The 24,428-nt window shown below is 43.3% G+C and overlaps 1 protein-coding gene across 1 annotated transcript in view; it reads right to left on the bottom strand.

Annotated features, from left to right (window-relative positions):
• Positions 1-24,428, bottom strand: part of LOC139262477 (glutamate receptor ionotropic, delta-2-like) — a 644,533-nt gene that overhangs the window by 274,471 nt on the left and 345,634 nt on the right. The window contains exons 5-6 of the mRNA XM_070877660.1: positions 24,286-24,339; positions 3,791-3,964 (exon numbers count right to left, since the gene is read on the bottom strand). Of these exons, the coding sequence (XP_070733761.1) occupies positions 3,791-3,964; positions 24,286-24,339 (228 nt within the window). The remainder of the gene's footprint in view (positions 1-3,790; positions 3,965-24,285; positions 24,340-24,428) is intronic.

Raw genomic sequence — 24,428 nt, forward strand, 5'->3', positions numbered from 1 at the left:
TTGACGGGCGGCAAATGAATGACATACACCGCCAATCTGGGCGGCAGCGGGCAGGAGCTCTCATTCCGGTGGCAGAGGCGCTTGCCGCCCAAGTGCCGCCGAGGATGGAGTCGGGCCCATGGAGGGTAGAACAGCTGAAAATAAAAATAATCAGGAAAAAATAAAAAAACTATCAGAAGATCTTCAGGGGACCCCATCCAGGTAAGCCGCTGTGGAAAAAATAAAAAATGTTCACTAACCTTTTTCTCAGGATCTTCAGACTTGCCATCAGGGACAGACCAGCCTCCAATCAGCGGTCCATCCCCGTTCTGGCGCCGACTCCCTCCGACTCCCGCCCGCATAAATACGGAAGCTCGGCAGGTGGGAGGTCAGTGGTGCTACTCAGCCGTCCGCTGGCGTCAGCGGGCGGTTCCCGGCAGCTCTCCCCTCCCGCCCGTTCCAGGCCAAATCGAAAGTGGCACTGGGCGGATCTTGCAAAGGAATGTCGGCGGCAGTCGGCAGCAGTTGGCGGTGAGGTGATCAATTTCGGCCCCTACGTCTCTATTTATGAAGCCCAGGATCCCATATGCTTTTTTAATCGCTTTCTCAACCTGCCCTGCCACCGTCAATGATTTGTGCACATATACCTCCAGATCTCTCTGTTCCTGCACTTCCTTTCGAATTGTACCCTTTAGTTTATATTGCCTTTGCTCACTTTGCACTTTTTCTGTGTTAAATTTCATCTGCCACGTGTCCACCCATTCCACCAGCCTGCCTATGTCCTCTTGAAGTCTATCACTGTCCTCCTCATTCTTCACTATTCTTCCAAGTTTTGTGTTAACTGCAAATTTTGAAGCTGTGCGCTGTACACCCAAGTCCAAGTCATTAACATGAAAAGAATTGGTCCTAGTACCAACCCCTGGGGAACACCATTGTGTACTTTTCTCCAGTCCAAAAAACAACCGTTCACACTACTCTCTGTTTCCTGTCACTTAGCCAATTTTGTATCCATGCTGCCACTGTCCCTTTTATTCCATGAGCTTCAACTTTGCTGGCAAACCTATTATGTGGCACTTTGTCAAATGCCTTTTGGAAGTCCATGTTCACCACATCAACCGCATTGCCTTCATGAACCCTCTCTGTTACCTCATCAAAAGACTCGATCAAATTAATGCCTTTAACAAATCAGTGCTGGCTCTCCTTAATTAATTCACACTTGTCAAAGTCACTGTTAATTTTATCCCGGATTATCATTTCTTAAAACTTCCCCACCACCGAGGTTAAACTGACTGGCCTGTAGTTGCTGGGTTTAAATTTACACCATTTTTGAACAAGGATGTAACATTTATAATTCTCTAGTCCTCTGGCAGAATTGTTGCCTCTTTATCTCTGCACAGACACTGCCTAACCTACTAAGTATTTCCAGCATTATCTGTTTATATTTCAGATTACTAGTATCCACTTTATTTTGCCTTTGTGAAATAATTGTTTCTGTTTTCATTTTGTAGCTATCAGTTAGAATAACCTGTATGCCGTTCTACTAAAACATTTATCAAACTGTACATTCAACTGTGACATAAATGGAGTAAATTCTGAAAAATCTTAATAAACAATAAAATTATATGAAAACTGAAATCACTATTGCCTGATTTTTGCAAATGTGGCTGCAGATACTAAAATCATCTCAAATATCTCCAAAACATTCACATTCATTCTGGTTTTAATGATATTTCTCACAACTTAAAATAATAAAATAAAACTGCAGCACAAATCAAAACGCTCAAGCCCTATTTGTATTAGCACAAGAAAAAACTATACTCTATGTTACAAGGTAAACAAATACCTTTTGGCGCTTGTGATAAATAATGATGCATATTATGACCACAACTTCAGTTTATCTTCTGGCACATTGCGTTTTGCCACATAAAAGTAACTTTAAAAATGTCCTATGTAATGAATATCCGCATCTAGTATGCATGCAGACTGCAGTTAATTATCAGGCCTTTGTCATTAAAATGGGCTATTAATACTGCAAGTTTCATAGGTTTCTTAAAGCATGCTCACACACAAGTCCTAAGGGATAACGATTTCATCAGTGGGCTATGTATAATGAAATTTTAAACCCATTCTTTATAGATCCTTTATAAATGCTGTCTGCTTTTAAGGTTTTGTCTTTTCTAAAATATGTTTCTTTTTTGTTACAGTAGGCCAAAAACAATAGCCATTCAACCTTTCCAATGGACCAGAACAAGGCAACAACACACAGCAACCTGCATCGCTCTCACTATAGTCAGGAAGCACCATGCACGGCTACACACAATCTGTTCATGGTGTTTCCTGGACCTCCAGAGGACATGGTGCTTTTATTGTACCATTTCAAAACAGGCTTTGAAGACAAGAAACAGAATTCCAGCACAAATGCCAGGAAATTGCACTAGATATTCATCTAAATATTTTCACATGAATTTTAGGGCCTTAATGAGGCTACGTCATAAAATGTACACTAGTACGAGAGCATACAAATGCAGCTGGCCAGAAAATTATGGGCAGAAGGACATGTGTATGTCATCCAATTTTCTGATCCATTGCACCCAGTTTCTGAACAACCAGTGCAACTGATTGTAAATTCAACCCGGAGGAGCTTCATTTACACCCATTTACAGTCAAAGGGCTGGATTTTCCGGTCCTTTGCGCTCCGGGTTTCGCCCCAGAGCGGTGTGAAAGGCGGCAGTGAGGTCTCCAGCGGCCACAGCGATCCTCAGGTTGAGTTTTGTGGCAGCGCTGAGCAGCGCCAGGTGTGTCATGCCCCTGGTTGTGACATCGGTGTGAGCTTTGAGTCTAGCCCGACCCGTCCGCCCGGAAGTGCGCACGCAATGACCGCCTGGGAAATCAGAGCAGTCCGACGATCCCGTCGGCGGAAAGGAAGGTAATGGACTCCAAAAGTAAGTGCGATTGTTTTTTCTTTTAACTTTTTGTGTGATTTGTTTTGCGGTGGTGTGGGCAATGTTTTGGGAATATTTTTTTAGGTTCTCCCCCACCCACCCACCCAGGTCTCTCTCAGAGCGCTCCCTGGCTGACTGTTTAGCTCAGGAGTTTCCAATCCTAGCGCCAGGAGAGGTGTACAATGCCTCCCTTAGCACTGCATCCCCTGACGGAGGACTCAGATGCCCAAATTTAACAACTAAGGTGCAAACTATTCCCAGCCGCTAACTTTCCTGCCCTGCCGCCATTATCGCCCCGAAAACAGAAAAGGCTAAATTCCAGCCCAAAGAGTGCAACTGTGTTATATATTCAATTAAATATTTTTGCAAATATTCTGAGGGCTTAATTAGATTATTATATAACATGAGGACAAGCATTCGCGCATGCAAAATGCAAATGGCTGGAAAATCACTGGCAAAAGAAACCAAGTGTACTCAGTCAATTTCTGATCTGCCTGTGCCTGCTCTATGCTTGCACAACGGAACGGCAATTCTACTCTTATGCGCCATGTGATTTCCCAGAGTTGTTTGACCTTTGCACATAATAATGATATTTAAATGAAAAATATTTCTTTATACATTTTCAAAAGCAAATCATTTATCAGTTAATCATTTTCAGCATCTGAAATATGGTGTGTATGTGTGTATTTAATAAACATTCAGGCTAGCTTTAAAATTGTTCACAATATTAGATTTTTTTATACAACATTAATTACCACAGCTCTACTTAGATGCACAATTATCTTTTCATCGAAACATCAGACAGAAATAAAATGATGTGTACATAAAGAGCAAAATCATTAAAATGCTATTATTGCCATACTCCCTACCTCCATATGCTGTGTGAAGGGGTCTTTAGGATTACACATCACAGAAGAAAATCTATGACTGCTTCTTAAACAGTACTGGCTCTTGCTTTCTGACAGTGGGAAAGTTTGCCGAATGACAGTCAACCTGCCAGTCAATCTTCTTGCCAGCTCTCGAATATCTGCATCATTTATTTCCTTAGTTTAATCCAAAAAAATGACAAATGAGATAATTGGTTAATTAAAGCAATGACACTTCTAAATGCACTCCATACTTTGTTTATTTGGAGTGCTCATACAAAGTTTTGCCATAGCAAAACATAACTAAAACACAAAATTAGCTAAGGGTCAGCATCAATAGTAGACAAACTTAAACCACTTTGTTGCTATTCAGTAATATATACAAAAACACTTTGCTTTTGTAAAGTCATGTGGCACATTTATATCCAGAAAATACCATTTCTTATTTAATACTGACACTACATCATCAACTACAGTGTAATCCTGATCCCTGGATTTGCACCATTGTTGCAAAAACAAATAACATTTACAGTGCATTTACACTGCATCTTAGGGTAGGTGTAATGCAATTTTTATTTTGCACCAACATTAAACTGACAGTGTAAATCCGGTGTTATGAACCCACCTCGCTATGGAAAAAAATGGAGTGAGACACCGTAGAGCGGGTAGTCTCACGTCATTTTGGTTTGATACGTGAATGTAGTGTGAATCCAGTTCGATGTCACACCTGGTTTATAAAATGCTTAGAGCACTGGAATCCCTGAGAAACTTCACCAAACCTCAGGGCCAGACTAAATGAACCAGCAGGGGTTGTCTTGTCTGTCATTTTTGTACGTTCAAAAATGGATCAAGTGTGGGAATTCTCCCTCCCCATCTTTTACATATTTACATTTTTAACTGATGTGAGAGAGTTCTGTCCATAACTGGATCCTGGACGCTCTCTTCTGGCCAAGACTACTTCAGTTCCAGGTATGCAGGAGGAAACAAAGTGCATGTGGTTCTACTTTGCTGGAACCCCAAACTAGAGCTTAGAGTGTAAATTTACCTTTGGAAGTATCAACAAAAAAAATGGCAGAATCTTATAACGAGGAGATCCAATTTTCATTAGAAGTTAAAAGGAGCTTAATTAAAATGAATATTATTAAAATTACGTTTTAAAATCTATCTTAATTTTTCAGGAACAAAATTACATATTATATTACTACTATTTTGTACAGCCACTACATAAAAACTATTACAATAAATTGTCACAATATAAAAATCACAAGAAAGCTATTGGCTCCGAAATTTAATGCCATTTTTGGCATTCTTCAATGTAAAATCCGTGCATCTTTTTGTACTTCACAGCAAATTGGGCCCGAAGCCTTTGCCAACAGTTTTTCACCCCACAATCACCCTCCCAATCCCCACCTCCCCACCACTACTCTCAAAGATCCCATATACTTTTCGGCACTTTCCGCAATCCTTGCCATCTTCAGCCCTAAGTTTTCTGATTTTGTAATTATAATGTATCGGGGAAATTTGAATGAGAGATAAGAGGCACAGTTGTTGCCAGGATCGGCTGAGGAGCTTCTGAGTCTGAAGATTGTGAAGAGTTTGACAGGCACTTTCTATAGCTGAGATTGTCATTTTGAAGCAATGATTTGGGCATTCTGGATACACAACCTTGGTGTTGCTTCTGAGTGCTTCTGGTAATCTGAGCACCAGATTTGATCCACTTCTCAGCCGCTGCCCCCCCCCCCTCCCCTCACCGCACAGTGAGGGCTTCTCAAGAATAAAATATGCCATTTTGTATCTTTGCTTGGCATTATTATGGAGAGAGAGGAGGAGCAGGAGAAATAGCAGCAAAGAATGTAGGAAAGGAGAATGAGACAATAAGGAGGATGCATCCCACCAGCTATTAAATACCCAAAGAATATACAGGTAACATAGGTCCCATGAAACTTTAATCCGGCATATGTATTACAAGAATGCACTCCACAAAAGAGACAATAGGAGAGCCTTGCTGTCTACTGTATGAGAACTGCATTCCTCAATGATGGCGGAGCCCAGCACGTGAGTGCAAAAGATAACGTTGAAGCGTTTGCAACCATCTTCAGCCAGAAGTGCCGAGTGGATGATCTATATCGACCTCCTCCTGAGGTCCCCACCATCACAGAAACCAGTCTTCAGCCAATTCGATTCACTCCACGTAATATCAAGAAACAGCTGAGTGCATTGGATACAGCAAAGACTATGGCCCCCACAACATCCTGGCTGTTGTCCTGAAGATTTGTGCTCCAGAACTAGTCACGCATCTAGCCAAGCTGTTCCAGTACAGCTACAACACTGGCATCTTTCCGGCGATGTGGAAAATTGCCCAGGTATGACCTGTCCACAAAAACAGGACAAATTACCATCCATCATTCTATTCTCAATAATCAGCAAAGTGATGGAAGGTGTCATTGACAGCAGCATTTGACTGTATGATGGATCAAGGGGCCCTAGAATAAATGAAGTCAATGGGAATCAAGGTGAAAATGTCTCCACATACCTAGCACAAAGGAAGATGGTTTTGGTTGTTGGAGGTCAATCATCACAGCTCCAAAACATTGCTGAGGAATTCCTCAGGGCAGTGTCCTAGGCCCAACCACCTTCAGCTGCTTCATCAATGACCTTCCCTCCATCGTAAGGTTAGAAGTGGGGATGTTTGCTGATGATTGCACAGTGCTCAGTGCCATTCACAACTCCTCAGATAATGAAACAGTCAATGCCCGCATGCGGCAAGACCTGGATGGCATTCAGGCTTGGGCTGATAAGTGGCAAGTAACATTCATGCCACACAAGTGCCAGGCAATGACTATCTGCAGCAAGCGAGAGTCTATCCACTGCCCCTTGACATTCAACAGCATTACCATTGCCGAATCCCCCACCATCAACATCCTGGGGGATCACCATTGTCCAGAAACTTAACTGGACCAGCCACATTAATACAGTGACAACAAGAGCAGGTCAGAGGCTGGGTATTCTGCGTCGAGTGTCTCACCTCCTGACTCCCCAAAGCCTTTCCACCATCTACAAGGCACAAGTCAGGTGTGTGATGGAATACTCACCACTTACCTAGATGAGTGCACTTCCAAAACCACTCAAGAAGCTCGACACCATCCAGGACAAAGCAGCCCGCTTGATTGACACCTCATCCATCACTTTAAACATTAATTCCCTCCAGCACCAGCGCACCGTGGCTGCAGTGTGTACCCTCTACAAGATGCACTGCAGCAATTTGCCAAGGCTTCTTCAGCAGCAACTCCCAGACTCACGACCCCAACCACCTAAAAGGACAAGAGCAGCAAGCGCATGGGAACAGCATTAACTGCAAGTTCCCCTCCAAGTTACACACCATCCTGACTTGGAAGTATATCGTTGTTCCTTCAGCATCGCTGGGTCAAAATTCTGGAACTCCCTTCCGAACAGCACTGGAGTATCTTCACGGACTGCAGCGGTTCAAGAAGGTGGCTTACCACCACCTTCTCAAGGGCAATTAGGGATGGGAAATAAATGCTGGCCTTGCCAGCGACGCCCACATCCCATGAACAGCTAAAAAAAATCTGTACTGCCTGATCTCCAGTGGCAAATTTATGTCACAATTTGCAGGAAAAATAATTAGAACATGCGACAGTGAGCAATGTGACCAATGAATAATTAAGAATTTATTTCAATAGTTGATTTCTGTGGGAATTTCAACCTTTAGATTATAAATTTAAACACTCTGTGGCAGTTATATGTTAATTATAGTTACAAATAAGAACCTAATTCATCTAGAATTCCAGCATATTGTTCATTTTCAAACTAGAGCTGGTTGAAAATTTTTATAAAAGTTGACTTTCATATCTGCTGGCTGTACCTCAGACCAAATCATTATTAAATCCTTAAGTATTTCATGAAAACACAGCAATGCCTAATTCTTAAGGATTTCCAGGTAGTAGTAATGGTATGCACTGTAGATGCGCCATTTCTATGGTGCAATTTTCCATCAAATTCCGGTCAGCTGTGTTATGCTTTGTCAGGGAGTGAATGAATTGTTATGATTTTAAAAATGCCTGGCCGGCAGGAATGGTGCTGGTCTGAATTGGATGCCCATTTTATTAAGGAAATACTGATAAGGTTAAATGAAGCAGGATGGGAGGAGGCTCGCATGGAGCATAAACACCGGCACAGACCACTTGGGTCGAACAGTCTGTTCTCTGCTGTAAATTCTATGCAATTTTACATTCCATTTGGTGTGGTGTAAAATAGGCGACCAACCCAAGCCTGCCCTATTCCCAATGGGAGGGTTAGGTTAAAATCGGGGCTTCTTCTTCTTTCGTGTGGTAGTAGCAAAGCAAATCAAATGTCAATATCTAAGTCGGATATTCAGGCCAAAGTTTCTGATGTAACAGCATGGATATTTTGTAGGCTGCCTGCAAATTTCTTCTGAGAGCAGTGTTCAATGATATGCTCCAGGGTCTAATTAGGAGCTCCACCTTCACATAATGGGGAAGCTATGAAGAAGGTGGCAGTATCTAGCCTGACCAGCTCTGAGGTGGTTGATGATTGTCCGCAGTTTGCGAGGAAGGTTTAATCTTTCAGGTTGTACTGTGGGTCCTCTATAAGGAATCCATTCCGTATGTCACAGTTCTTCCAAGCATTTCACCATCAATCATTAAGGCTGAGGGGAAATCACTAAAAAGGCTTTGGCGACGGTCCAAAATAGCCTTCTAGATTTGAGACGGTTGGTGGTAGGTTCAAGTTGGGCTGCATCGGCATGTTTAAAGAGTGAGTATGAAGATTTAAGAATGGTCCAAGCACTGAACAAGTGCACAGCCATAACCTTCCTTACTCTTTCTATTGCATCCAATCCAAGAATTTGGAGCCTCCTTACCACCTAAGATCTCAGAGCTCTTAACTGTAATCTGCTGCCTTCTGCAAAAAAGTTAGAATTGGGACATATCTTGGAAAAACAAAGATAAAAGAAGATTAATTTCATCCAAGTGCACAACCAGCCAGCCACTGTAATTAAGTCTATGGGTATGTAGCATAGAGGTTACTTGTGTTGGTAGTGTGCTAAATGTTCCAAGCTTGCAAAACATGTATGCAAGCACATCTGTATGGCATAAATACCGGAAACCTACAGAAACATGGCATGCCTGCATATTTGGAAAGGAGTGATGTGCATGTTGCCTCTGTGATGCTGCACCAGGTTTACAGTGAAGTGCTGCTGGCATGTATTCTAAAGCAATACAGGGTATCATAAAGGCAGGCAAAGAGTCAACATACATACATTGGCAACCTTTAGATCAGCAAATTGTTTTCTCATTTGTTTCCATGTTTTTTTGCACAATACCTCCATCTCACTGCTGTAATGATGTTTGAAATGAACATATTCTTCAGCTCCAAAGAGGAGCACCCATCTGTGGCAGACCTTCTGCAGCAGGAGCTCCGAAGCTTCATCTATAAATGCAGCAGCACAACTTCCTTTAGTTGATGGAGCCATTCTCTCATCTCAGCAGTAGAACAGCTTTTAAGGTGATCAGTTGCCCCTTAAGAGCTGCAGGTAGAATATCCTGGAGACTGAGTCCGATGTACTCCCAGTGCATCATCCACTGTTGAGTGAGCACTCCAATATCACACAAATTTTCTGGCTTTAGCTTATCGTGAGATTGCAGCTTTCAGTGCTGCAGATATAGATAGCACTCAAAGAACAGTGTTCCATGACCATTGCAAAGGCATCCCAAAATCTACATTCTGTAAAATGCATAAATGTGTCAACAACTTACCCTCCCCGACAATGTCATTTACATAGTTGAATTAGATCAGAGTTCCAATTATGTTTTGAGATGAAATCAACAACCACAAAGGAGCCTGAGAATTTCTGGTGGTTTACTGTGCGGGATTTGTGGCCACTCATCTAACCTGAGGATGACCCCATCCAAAATTGAGAGGGTAATTTGCATAAAATGAGTGGTGCCTTGTCATTTATTGGGCTTCTTGGCATCTGGCTATAGAAGGCCAGGAATACCAAAGGGAACAGGCAATATTGCAGCCAAAAAGAGTAGATCTTTTTTTAAAAAGGCCCCATTGCCCTGCTGCTGTTTGGAAATAAAATTGTGGGCCCCACTTCTGTCGAGCTGCAGCAAGTACACTTGCATCATGTGGACCTACTTTACGCTGACTGCAGTTAAGGGAGAACTGACAAGATTTCCTCTGTGGGACACCATCCTGCCAATCCTGTCTCTTCCATTAGCATTGTGACAGAAGGTGCCCCGTACACATAACCACCTCCATCTGCATATCAGAATTTTGGATCACAGGCTAAAAGGGGTGGCGATCTAATGGAATCAAATTCCTACACTCCTCTGCCCAGATTGCATGATTTGTATGCTAGAGTAAAAGAGTAATTTCAGAGCTCAAAACTTTATTTATACACAGTAAATCCAGTTTGTCCTGAAGACCAATCCTTCTCAGGATCCAGTCCATGCTCTAATTTGTTCCAGCAAGGCAATATTTACCTCAGGCACCAATGCTTGTTATCTCTGCATCTTGATCCCAGGTTCAATGCCTCGATGAAACTGGGATCTTGATGCAGATGTATAAACAGATTAGTGGCAAAAAATTTGAATAGGGGATAGCTATATCAATACTGATGTAACTTCATATTGATAGTTAAGGACAGGAAGATACCGATTGCTCCCTCTGACCTGGAGGCGTTAGTTTCATTGATAGCTGCATGCGATATATTGAAATGGTTGAATATCACATGGAGCTGAAAATCCACAGTCCGTCTTATGCGCTCTGGCGGGAATGCACCGCAAATTATATGCCAGGTCCTAGATGTGCTCAGTGCCAGCCTTACATTGGGTGTTCCGTGGGGCTTTTTGAGGTGCATAGTTTCCGCCCAGCCTTTAGAAGGCCATTGACACAGCAGAGGGTGGAACCAGGGTAAGGATTCCCAACAGTAAGATGTCCCTGGCCTCACATAGACCCATTGTATCTTTGCAGTGTAGTCTGTCTGATGAGACCAAGCCACTAAATGGTGGAAGGGGGTCCCACCTAGTGATTGATACTGAGGTTTGTGGCCTGAAACAAAGATTTCAGGGGAGAAATTTAAACATTCTTTAAAGTGGCCTTCATGGAAAAGGGACCGAGGAGGCAAGATAATCCACTTCATGGGGGTGTGTGTGGGGGCAGAGGGGTAGGGAGCAGTAGATGCAGCACACCCTGCATGCAGCACTGCCCTTCAGACCTGGCAATCAGCACCACAGTATGTAGGGCCTCTTTAGTGGGCAGGCAATCAAGATGTACCACTAATGGCATAGGCATCTGCCACTCATATATTCAATTAAGTGGGTTTCAAAAATTTGAGTTATCTGATTGGACATTGTTGTGGTGCTTGCTCAGTGCTGATTGGTAGTAAATAAAAGTGGGTTTTGATTCACTTTTAGTCAATGGAACAGCGCGACTTATCGGTATTACCATAACAGGTTGTTTCAGTGTCAGGATCCCAGGGGAGTGATATGGCCACCACAAATTTTCCGAGCTCATGTCATTTGAAGCTCTGAATTCATTTCTAGTTTAATACTCACTGAATTTAATAACAAATGCTACAATAGTTATTGTTTTCTGGGACCATCACATTATACAAACCCAATTCTCAGTCCATAGACTGCGACTCACCCAGTACACCTTATGAGGTATTGACCTGTCTGGCTAGATTTTTTTTTGAAGAGGAATTGTCACAACTTATGATTCCACTTGGAAATAAAATATACTCATTTATCTACACCAACACTGGTTATTTTCTTCACACTAGCTCTCTCCATCAATGTTTCTTCCATGCTCCCGCCTACTGAAGACATTGATGCCTGCTGGGAATAGTGTAATGTGTGGCAGACACCCTCCAATGTGTTGTCCAAGTAGCAGATAATCATTGTGAGCCCTGGCAGTAACAGGTGATTTATTTATGAGGATATCACAGGAGCAAGATGGAAACTATAACTGGCAATAGTGTTTCGTCTCTCACACACATACACACTGAATCTGTCAACAGGATCTGGAAACCAAGCACTCAAAGCCCAAATGATTTTTTTTTGTCTCTGCGCTGAAGCCCAGTCCAGAAAAACATATTCTGGGTATTTCTGATTAAATAGCTAGCTTTTGGGTAAATTTGTTGAGTTTTTTCATATATATATGTGATTTTCTGCATATTTGTTGCATTTAGATTCAGTTTGGTGGCATGTTTGGTGTCCGGAGGGTGTTCCTGGGCTGCCCAGGAATTCTGCCAGGTAGAAAGCAGGTATTGGTACCATTTTCGGCAACAGGTGGGCCCCTTCAGGACAAAATTGTATTTAACTTTGTTCAATGCCATCAGAGACTGGTAATTCCAAGAGGAGATAGTCTGGGATACAGCTGCATTCATAACCTACCAGCATGAGAGCTTTACTGAAGCATTTGGCAGTTATTGTCCCTATTATGGTAATGACCTAGAAATTAGGCAGGCATTTCATTTCAATATTTATTTGTAGGCATGTCAATCTTACTTGCCAATTCCCAACATTCTGGTATCCAAGACACCAGATGTAAAGAATACCTATTTGAAAGAGTCATCTACAGTTGCTAGGCAACAGAAAGTACCCTAGAGGTCATGAAAAGGACATGGTAATAAAAAGCTAAGTGTATTTTAACCATTTCCTAACTTTTCTTCTACTTTATTTTGGTTCTCAAATACTTAGTTGAAGAGGACGACCTACATAATGATGCCAGGCAACAACTTACATTTATATATCACCTTTTTTTCACAAAGGTATGAAGACAGAGTTGGCTAAAGTGGACTGGGAAAATAAATTAAAAGGTAAGATGATAGATAATTTAAGGAGATATTTCATAATTCTCAACAAAGATATATTCCATTGAGAAAGAAAGACTCTACTAAGGAAGTTAAGGATAGTACCAAATTGAAAGAAAAAGCATACAATGTTGCGAAGAATAGTGGTAGGCCAGAAGATTTGAAACATTTTAGAACAGCGCCTCATCTTTCATTTAGGCACTTTACAGACTTCTGGACTCAACATCGAGTTCAACAATTTCAAACCATAACCTCTGCCCCTATTTTTTTCTCTTTCCCATGGCAGCTGTTGATGATCCTGCCATTTACACTCTATCTAGACTCATCATTTGTCTCTTAACTTGCCCCATTACCATCTCCTTTTGCCTTGCAGCATCATCACTTTGTATTTTCATCTCTCCTGCCTTCCACCATAACACAGACCTTCCCTGATGTTCTTTCCTCCTCTCCACCCTTTCTCTGCCCTACACTTGCTTAAAAACCTGTTACATCTCTAACTTTTTCCAGTTCTGACGAAGGGTCATCAACCTGAAAAGTTAACTCTGTTTCTCTCTCCACAGATGCTGCCTGACTGGCTAAGTATTTCCAGCATTTTCTGTTTTTATTTCAGATTCCAGCATCTGCAGTATTTTGCTTTGGTAAGAGAGTTTGGGGTGTTGGGGGTGTTGTAGGGCTGGAAAAAGTTACAGGAGGAGCAAAGCCATGAAAAGATTTTAACATAAAAATAAGAATTTGAAACTTGAAGCATTAGGGTACCGGCAGCCAATGTAAGTCAGCAAGTACAGGAGTGCAAGGTGAGTGGGACTTGGTGCGAAATAGGATACAGGCAGCATAATTTTGGATGAGCTGAGGTTAATGGAGGTTGGAGTTTGGGAGGCTGACCAGGAGAGCATTGGAACCATCATACTTACCTGAGGTGAAAAAGTATGGATGAGGGTTTCGGCAGCAAATAGACTGAGGCGGGGGTGAAAATGGGCAATGTCATAGAGGTCAAAGTAGGCAGTCTTTGGAATGGAGAGGATATGGGGGTCAAAAACTCCACTCAAAGTCAAATGGGTTGCTGAGGTTACAAACAGTTGCCTTCACTTGAGACAGGAGAGAGGATGAAATCAGTGGTGAGGGTACAGAGTCTGTGATGGGAACCAAAGACGATGGCTTCGGTCTTCCTAATATTTAACTGGAGCAACTTGCATCTCATTCAGACTGGATGTTGGACAAGCAATCTTACAAGATAGAGGCAGTGGATCAAGGGCGGTAGTGAAAAGATAAAGCTGGGTGTTGGCAGCATACTTGTGGAACCTGACCATATTGGGTTGATATTAAGCCCCCCACAATGGGTGGGAGAGGATCGAGGGGTGGGCATGGTTCAAAATTTTAAATGGGAGAACACGTCCTCAACCCGCCATGGATGCGCCCATTGCCATTTTTACGCTGACAGGTTTCAAGACGTTTGTGTGTCCAGCCTTGGAGAGGCAGGACACTTCATTATAATATTTAAATCAGGTTCCCACAGTGTAGTTGGGAGCCTGATTTAAATTTAACAGTTTAAATGGAGATGAGTGCAGCCAGCTGCAGAAGTAAAAAAAATGTTTTTTAGAACACTCCTTGTGAGCCAAGAGGAGCAGGAGTGCTTCGTCCCCCCCCTCTGCGCCCCCCCCCCGCCCACCCCCTCAAGCAAACCATCTGCCAATCGTGGTATCTACATCGCCCTACCCGCCCTCTCCAACTCCTGATCTCCAGCCTGCCCCATGGCCTGTTGCCGCTCCTATCCCTCCCCCAATTCCAACTCTCAATCCCTTGCTCCGATCTCAGCCACCCTCCCTCCCGATTACCGGAATCTCCCCTCCCCGCTAACAACCCCCGATCCCGAACTACGATAGAAATGAGAAAACAACATGGGGTTCAGGCCGAGGGCAGCCAGGAACCTCGGGAGAGGTTTGGCTTGGTGGGCAAGTGGAAAGGCGGTGGGCTCCTGAACAGATGGTAACAATTTTAGAGACAAAGAAGTCCAACAGCTCCTTGCACTTATTGGTAGTTTAGTTATAAGATAACTAAATAGCCATATTTCAGCTGGAAATTCTCTATGATAGGCATCAAATGTATATATTTATCCACAGTGGCTATTACTGCTTTGGTTTAGTTAACATCTAGTCCATTATTTTAATACTTGATAGAGAATTCAAGCTCTGCAGCCTGTCTGCAGTTTTGAGAAAACACAGACCACATTGCATAAGTCATCAATCAACTTGACATTTTAGGACCTTGGGTAGCGAGCCAATTAAAGGTTAACAGACTATCAATTGAGTCAATATGGTCAAAGAAGGTGGGTTCTTTTCTGTAAATTGAACCAGGTATAAAAACAGCCATTTTGGCCATGTGGTCTCAGAAGGACAAAGGCCTGGCTTAAAGCCAAGAGCTTGTTGCTGCTGCCAGAATAAAATTACATTAAAACTACAATCGGAGTTCGTATTTCATTGGAAATTAAGAGATCTAACAATTTTGGCGTCACGAACACGATCGCTGAGGAAAGAAACTGAATTTTGGACATCGGATCTACATACTGAGGTAAGGACTCCTCTTTATAAAAGTCCTCAGTCAAAAGTCTAAATTCGCCTCTCCTATGCGATTCCAAAAGCCTCCGGTTTGCGAACCCTCCGGTTGGTAGGCGGCTCAGAGTCCCATACACGTCTAACTTCGGCGGTGTGTTAGTTAATCAATCACCGACCCACTGATCGGCTGGAAAGCCTACGACTCGAGACCCCAGTAAAGAAATCAGTATTATGGCAGCAGGAGATAAGAGCAAAGAATTGCCTACAACTGTTAAAGGCGGGCGGGCACCACCTGAGGTTTCGATAGATGAAATCCTCGAACAGTTGAAAGAATACATAGTTGAAAGAGCAACAATTCAACTTATCTAAAACCTGTATTAAGATCGAACAAATGTACGGAACCTCCAAAGGACAATGGTTGTTGGACGAGGTTAAAAGGGTCTAGGGAAAAACGACCCGTATGAAAAATAAAGAGCGAACTAGATGGTCCCGAGCCGTTATGGGACAGATCCGAAAGCGGAATGAAATTATAATGCGTTCCCAACATGATCGAGAACTGACCAGTACAAAGGACCAATTGCAAGCTGTTTGTGCACAGCTGCGACAGAAAAGACTTGAACTTGAAAAGTCGGAAGCGGAAGTTAAAGATCTTAAAGGTGAAATTAAAGAATGGAAAAAATCATTAGGTCAAGAGACAGCAATAGGAAAAGGAAAATGTATCGGTCAATTCCCAGGGTACCCATGTTTGGATAAATTAAGAGCGCAAACCCGAAGACACGACCGAGGAATAGATACAGATTCTGAATCCTCTGACGATACAGGGTCGGAGGATGAAGAATTATGGGTGCGCTTTGCCCCATTTAAAAAAAGACGAGTTGTAGTCAAATCAGAAGAGACTGCGGATGAAGGTGGAACCAAAAAAACGAGGAAAAGGGTGTATGCAGAATACTTATTTCATGATCCGGCAGACTCAGAGAAAATTGATAAATAGTCCAAGGAATTGCCCAATCCAAAGAAAGGGGGAGTAAAAACATGGGACCAATTGGACCGCTTAAGAAATATATATATCAACTTCATCCCTGGGACGGAGTGCAAATTTTGACCATAATGGTGCAAAAAACACAAGGAAGAAAATTGCACGACAAGGTAGAAGAAGCTTTGGAGCAGGATGAGCAAGAATTAAACGCAGGATGGGAGGCGATTAAACAGTGGCTGCAAGCCTTCAGTCCAGCTAAAACAGACAGGAAAAATTGCAGCCTGCCAACAGAAAGGAACAGAGGAGGTCCTGGAGTATGACGAGCGGTTTAGATGCATGTGGCTAGTTCATTCGGGTATGAATAATACGGATGAGGAGATGGATGAACAAGTGTTTGGACCCCTGAAAGCAGCTTTCGTGGCAGGTCTAAAGCCAGAACTGTCCAAAATGTTTAAGGTAGTGTTACTGGACTGGGAAGGTAGAGGAACTACCTTTGCAGCATTGGTGGATCGATGTAACCAATTAGATCGGGATATGGGAGCTAAAGTCCGAGCTGTACAGGCTATGGGATGGAAATCCCAGGATTCCGATAAACAGTCATTCGGAAAATTACCCGGAAAATGTCATTATTGTGGGAAAGAAGGTCACTGGGCCAAGACGTGCAAAGCGACACAGCAAGGTCATGGCCGGGGAAGAGGACGCAGCCAGGGATACAATTCAGCCAACAAGCCAGGCTTGTCACAAGATAACGACCTCATAGAAGCATTTAAGCGACTGACAATACAACAACAGAAGGAGTTACTTGGGATAGCAAAAAACGATTAGAGCCCACCCTGGTCCACCTCCTCGCACTAATATAACAAAGGGGAGATGGGCTGTATATAACTGTGAGGGTGGGCAATAAGGATGTGAACTGTCTTTTAGACACAGGGGCGGAATTAACATGCTTACCCCTACAATATGGAGACTTTTTGTCGTTGAATGGTAGGGCACGTACAGCCTATGGAGTTGGGGGCCATAAAATGGAGATTAAAAGGACAACACCGGTACTGAAAGGGCTGGGTCCACATGAACTAACCACACCGGTCTGGGTAGGCCCAGTAGATCAACCCCTTTTGGGAATGGACGTTCTAATCCAAGTAGATTCATCGTTGCATTTCGAGAATGGTCGGGTGACATGGTAAATTAGAACTTTGAAGTAAGAAGAATTGAAGGAACACCCGATATGGGCTAAAGATAAGAACGATTGTGGCCTACTCCAGATGGAGCCTGTGTCATTTACCGGGACCAAGCCTCCATGCACTAAACAGTATCCCATCAGTCCAACTGCCATCGCGGGAATCTTACCAGTTATTCAGCAATTGGAGAAACAAGGGGTGCTTATTAAAACGCGTAGCTCCTCCAATAGCCCCGTGTGGCCGGTACAGAAATCTAATGAGACTTGGCATTTGACTGTCGATTATAGAAAAGCTAACCAGTGTATTGATCAAAATCTCCTTTGGTTGCAGATCCCTCCACCATTTTTAATGCCCTCAAACCGGAACATAAATATTTCTCGGTTATAGATATGGCCAATGGATTTTGGCACCGGAGGTTCGACAGTGGTTTGCTTTCACTATCTAAGGACAACTGTATACTTGGACCCAGTTACCGCAGGGTTTCCACAACAGCCCTACGGTATTCCACATGGCTTTACAAAGCCATTTGCGAGAATTACCTCCCCTGTCATCCACAGTCATCCAATATGTAGACGATATCCTGCTAGCGTCAAACACGGAAGAACAGCATGAACAAGATTTACAAGCTTTGCTGGACCACCTTTGGCTGAAAGGACATAAAGCCAGCATCGACAAAGCACAAATATCCCAAGAAGAGGTTGTATACCTGGGACAAAAGATTTCACAAGCAAAGAGAGAACTTACCCAGGATAGAACTGCAGCCATTCAGGCTGCTAAAAAACTCACCCCTATTCAGGAACTAAGGTCTTTTTTGGGATTGTGTAACTTTAACAGAAATTGGATTGACTCCTTCACACAGCTTGCTGAGCCACTGAATGATATTTTGAAGGAGAACCGTGCCTCTAAATAAGCCATCACCCTCACTAAGGAACAGCAAGAGGCCTTCCTGAGTTTGAAAAAGGCTTTGTGTTCGGCACCGGCTCTGGGAATCCCCAACAGTGGTAAGCCATTTACCCTGTTTGTCCATGAGAAAGAAGGCTATATGACAGCTATACTGACACAAGAACATGGGGATCGGCAAAGACCTATTGGCTATTATTCGGCAAAACTGGATGCGGCAGCCCTCGGATGGGGAAGTTGCCTAAGGGCCATGGAAGCTACATGTCGAGCGGTAATGATCACTGTGGGTCTAGTCCTCGACCAAAAGCTGATTGTCAAGTGTCCCCACGTCATACACGCTTTGCTGTCTATGAATAGAATGTCTCAGGTGACAGCAGCTAGATGGACCCGCTGTACAGCAATTTAGGAAGCTCCTAATCTCCATATCGTCCGGGCCAGCTCGGTTAATCCCGCAACTGTGCTCCCGATGTCAGAATCGAGGGAGCAAGAGGGGGGAGAATGTGAAGAGCATGACTGCGTGAAGATTTTAAAAGAAACAGAAGAAGCAGCCTTAGCAGCAGAGGAGCCTCTGCACAACCCAGACCTCATCCTTTTTACAGATGGTTCCTCCTTTGTTGACAATGGTACCAGAAAAGCAGGATGGGCAGTTACAACCTTATATGAGGTAGTGGCAAAAGGATGTTTACCCTCAGGAACGTCAGCACAACAGGCCGAGTTACGGGCCCTGTCAGAAGCATGTCGACTAGCAGAAGGACAGACAGCTAATGTCTACACAGATTCACGTTATGCTTTTGGAGTCGCTCACGACTTTGGTCTGTTATGGCGGAAAAGGGGATTCCTCACTGCTGCTGGTACACCTATCCGAAATGGAAAAGAAGTCCGAGACTTACTAGAGGTCATACAATTACCTCAGGAAGTGTCCATCCTGAAGTGTAAGGCCCATACCAAGGAAAATACCATGGAAGCACAGGGAAATGCCCTAGCCGACCAGGCAGCTAAAGATGCCACCTCACAGGGCGTTCCCCCAGAAGAATCAACACAGATGTGCAGATTGAAAGCACTCAGGAATCTGACACGAGACCTTCAAACAGTGCAAAGCGATTGCTCCTGAGAGGAAAAATGGACATGGATTGAGGCAGGAATTAAGCTATGTGAAGATGGTGTCTGGAGACAAAGAGTTATCGACAAGCCAGTCGCGCCACAAGCGCTTATGCCTTTTTTAGCCCAACAGATCCACTCGTGGGGACACTTGGCCTCACAACAGATGATGGCATGGTTCCAGAAAAGCTGGTGGGGTCGGGGATTTAAAAAACATGCCAAGCTGGTAGCAGACCGCTGTGTGGTCTGCCAGAAAAATAATTCTGGACCCATCACGGTGATGCCCCAACTGAGGCCCCTGCCCCTGTTGGATAATTCCAGCATCTGCAGGTTGATTATATATCTCTTCCTTCATGCCAAGGATACACTAACATTCTTGTCAGGGTCGACAGATTCTCTAGATGGGTAGAAGCTGTCCCAACTAAGAGCCACAGCCAATCACACTGCAAAGGTCTTGTGTAAGGATTACTTTCCCCGATGGGGAGTCCCGAGTAGCATTGACTCAGATCAGGGAACACACTCCACAGGTGCTGTCTGCCAAGAAGTCTGTAGGTTACTGAACATTACGTAGGATTTACACTGTCCTTATCATCCACAATCATCAGGACAAGTAGAGTGAATGAATCAAACTCTGAAACAACAGCTTGCCAAATATCACCAAGAAGGAACACCATGGCCCCAGGCACTACCAAAAGTGCTATGTAGCATTAGGGCAACCCCGAACAGAACTACAGGTCTAAGCCCATTTGAAATTATAACAGGAAGACCCATGTCGCTGCCAGGAATTATCGATTTAAGGAAAGCTGATGTTCACTTAATGAGTGACACTTTGTTATCATACTGTCAGAACCTAACCAATGCTATTAGTTCTGTTTCCCGACAGGTATCGGCAGCTTGGGGTAATCCACCCGAAGGAGGACATGACATCATCCCGGGAGTCTGGGTGTATGTGAAAAAGTTGCATAAAGAACCTTTGGGTGCCAAGTGGGAGGGACCTTATCAAGTGTTATTGACCACCCAGGCAGCTGTTAAAGTCCAAGGAAAGAAAGCCTGAATCCACGCTTCACACGTTAAATGAACACCCATAACTGAAGCTGAAATCTAATAAGGACAATTACTTTTTGCCAAAATGTATAAATTTACTGTATTACTGACTGTAGGTATTCTAGATATTTGCCTACTTCTTACTAGCCGACCCTCTGCACCAAAAGGAAATAGTAGGGTAGCAATGGAATTACATGTAAATACCTTTTTATATATGTCATACATTTATGCCAAACAAGGTAACATTTCTAGTTGTTGGGTGTGTGCGCATATTCCTATTCACTCAAAGGGAGGGGTTCCTTTGAGGCCAGTTCCCTTGAATATCTCGGAAATGGCTGAGTGGATAATTAATCAAAACAAAACAGGCAATGCGTTTCAGGATATGGAAAACTGAGCATGTAAATGGAAGTCAGCAGGTTACAATCTGACTACCTTTGAAGGGGGATACCAACCGTGCTACAATAATTCCAAACAGCCCCCATTTTTTGTTATCACTAATACAACGGGAATAGGAAGACCGGGGGAATCGGTCTGTCTGATTAGAAACATCAAAGGAGGCCAAAATATGGGGTATAGTAACTTCTCCTAGAATTATAATGTAATCAAGCCACGGAACCATCCAAACTGGGCCGATGTGGGAATTTTTAACGTAACGGAGATTCTGAATAAAACAGATGGAAAAGCCTGGACAGGCCCTGGAGTGTTGCTGACAAAGAAACAGCTAACCTTCATTGCCTATAATGGCACCTATTGGGTGTATGGCCACAAGGCCTACCCTTGGCTGCCCCAGAATTGGGCGGGATCCTGCTATTTAGCCTACATTGTGGCTTATATGTATCATATAAAGTCACTGTCGGAACATTTACACCGTCCGAAGAGAGCTATCACAGAAACAGAGAGGTTCTTTGCCATTCTGATCCCCAGGTATGGGACCGCCAGACTGGCAAGGGAATCTATTAACATGGCATCCGTTGTGGAACGGGTAGCCAATGATACCTCAGAGGCACTAGTTAAAATCAATGCAGAAATGGTAGCAATCCGCACAGTAGCCCTACAGGATAGACTGGCCCTTGATTACATCCTGGCTGAAAAGGGAGGTACTTGCGCCCTACTCAGAACTGACTGTTGCACATATATCCCAGATAGCTCCGAAGAAATTACCCACTTAGCGGAGCATATCTAAAAGGAGGTAGAAAAACTTAAGCAACCCCCATCATTCACTTTGTGGAGCGGAGCCACTGAATGGCAAGGTTCAATAGGAACTTCATTGGTGGAAGGTTTAATTCTATTTGTTGTAATTGTTTTACTTTTATATTGTTTGTTTATGTTGATTAAATGTTGTTGCAACCAGGTGGCTGTAGCTGCTGTCCCGCATGTGAGACACCTTGCAGGTCCCAGCAGACCGTCTGTACATGGCACAGGGATATGTTATGCTTAAGGGAAGGTTGTTTACTGGTTGAATTAAGATATTGATGTGGATTAAATTGGAATAAGGTTAATTAACCTACTAAAACCAGACTTCCATTGTGGCCACGATGGAACTCGGGTTGGTGTAAATGTGTGTGGAAGCTACTAGTCCGGACATGTGGCGAAACACATAAACAAATTTTAGAAGGAAACTCCAGTAACATGTGTGAAATTATTTTGTAGAATGTTTAACCAGTGATAGCTGATGTTTTATGATTCAGTTTGTGAAAGAATCAAAGGGGGGATTGATAGAGAATTCAAGCTCTGCAGCCTGGCTGCAGTTTTGAGTAAACACAGACCACATTGCATTAAGTCATCAATCAACTTGACATTTTAGGGCCTTGTGTAGCGAGCCAATTAAAGGTTAACAGACTATCAATTGAGCCAATAAGGTCAAAGAAGGCGGGTTCTTTTCTGTAAATTGAACCAGGTCTAAAAACAGCCTTTTTGGCCATGTGGTCTCAGAAGGACATAGGCCTGGCTTAAAGCCAAGAGCTTGTTGCTGCTGCCAGAATAAAGTTACATTAAAACTACAATCGGAGTTCGTATTTCATTGGAAATTAAGAGATCTAACAATACTGAACTGTAATAAATTTTTATACATCATACAAATTTCCTCAACTCTTTCACAAACACAAAGCTGCATTTTCCAAAGGCTTGTATTCCATTGAGTATAGAACATTGCGGGTTGATCTAATCGAGTTGTTTAAAATGATAAAATAATTCAATAGGGTCATTAAAGAGAAACTATTTCCTCTGGTGGGGGAATTCAGAACAAAGTGCCACAATCTTAAAATTAGAGCCAGGCCACTCAGAAGTGAAATCAGATGTACTTTCTCAAACTACGAGCAAGAAATCTTGAACTCTCTTCCCCTCAAAAAGCTATTGATGCTAGGTCATTTGAAAAAGACAGGGAGCAATATATTTTGGTTGAATATGGGTATCTAGGGATATGGACCAAAATAAGTAAATGGAATTGAAGTACAGATGAGCTATGATCTAATTGAATGGCAGAACAGGCTCGAAGTCCTGAATAGTCTATACCTGTTCATATGTTCCGATATTATATGTTTGAACAAATGCCTGTAGGATACCAAGATAGTAATTATACATTTCCTGTGAGGTTAATGATTGTCTTTTGATCGTCCACCCATTTATCAGCGGTATGCCGGTGGTATGTCGTTTCATACCGCCGGGTGCGCAATTTTCATCACTTTTTACTTGGCGGTATGCTGAATGGAGTGCAACGAGTGGAGCGGAGTGCAGCCCGTCATTTTCACTCGGGAATCTTCGGGTTCCGAGTTGTGCGCATGCGAATGCTGCTGTGAAGCTCCGCCCCCCCCCCCCCCCCGAGAGGTACCGACGAGCATCCACAGAAACTGCCGGCCTGAGAGCGATGTGCAGGTATGTGGAGGGGGCGGGGGTGGGGGCGGAGGGGGAGAGATCACTGCTATGGAGGGAGTTACCTGTGAAGGGGATCACTGCTGTGGGAGGGAGATACCTGTGAAAGGGATTGCTGCTGTGGAGGGAGATACCTGTGAAAGGGATTGCTGCTGTGGAGGGAGATACCTGTGAAGGGGATCACTGCTGTGGAGGGAGATACCTGTGAAAGGGATTGCTGCTGTGGAGGGAGATACCTGTGAAGGGGGATTGCTGCTGTGGAGGGAGATACCTGTGAAGAGGATTGCTGCTGTGGAGGGAGATACCTGTGAAGGGGATCACTGCTCTGGGAGGGAGATTGCTTTTTGGGAGGAGATCGCTTCTTGTGCGGAGATTCCTACCTAAAGGGAGATCACTGTGGGGGGGGGGGGGGGAATAGACTGGTGGGTGGGAAAGACGGGGATGGGGGTGAGATAAAACATTTTTTTACAGGTGAAGATGTATACCGAAGATTGACTTAAAACCACCTTTTCCAGGGCAGTCTGCAAGGTCGGCGGTATGTCGGTGGTAAGTGATCAATTTGGCAATTTTGGGCGGTATGTCAGTGGTGTGCATGGCGGATGGTATGCATACTGCCTGGCGGTATGTTGCTGATGAATTTTCCGCCGGGCGGTATATGGGCGGTATGTAGGTATTTTTCGATCAGTTTGGCGATTTTGGGCAGTATGTCTGCGGTCTGCAGGCGGTATGTCCACCAATTTCGAGCCCTTGAATTAATCAAATGGCTGCAGTTCAACAAAGTGCTTTTTCAAAAAAAATTTGTACACTAAAGTAAATATTGAGTACAACTTCACACGATGCATAACACTCTAAAAATCAAAATGAAACCGTGAAAAGTTAAATCTGTGTTTTTCTTCTAATCATGTATTTATAAGGTGGCTCCTAGTCAGATAAGATGCACATCGGCACTCTGTATATACATATAGTATAATGAACAAAGACAAAGTACACTGATATTTGACAAATTTCTACTCAATTTCAATTACCTCATTTATGAAGATCCAGTGACTATCAACAGCTGCCAAATTGGTATCAACAGCCTGTGAAAGGAAAGCAATAATTCATAGATTATATCATTTTTCTACAGTATTTTTCCAATATATTATCAGGTTTACTTTTTACATTAAAG

Source organism: Pristiophorus japonicus, chromosome 4 (assembly GCF_044704955.1).
Source record: "Pristiophorus japonicus isolate sPriJap1 chromosome 4, sPriJap1.hap1, whole genome shotgun sequence".
In the NCBI taxonomy this organism is placed as follows: Eukaryota; Metazoa; Chordata; class Chondrichthyes; family Pristiophoridae; genus Pristiophorus; species Pristiophorus japonicus.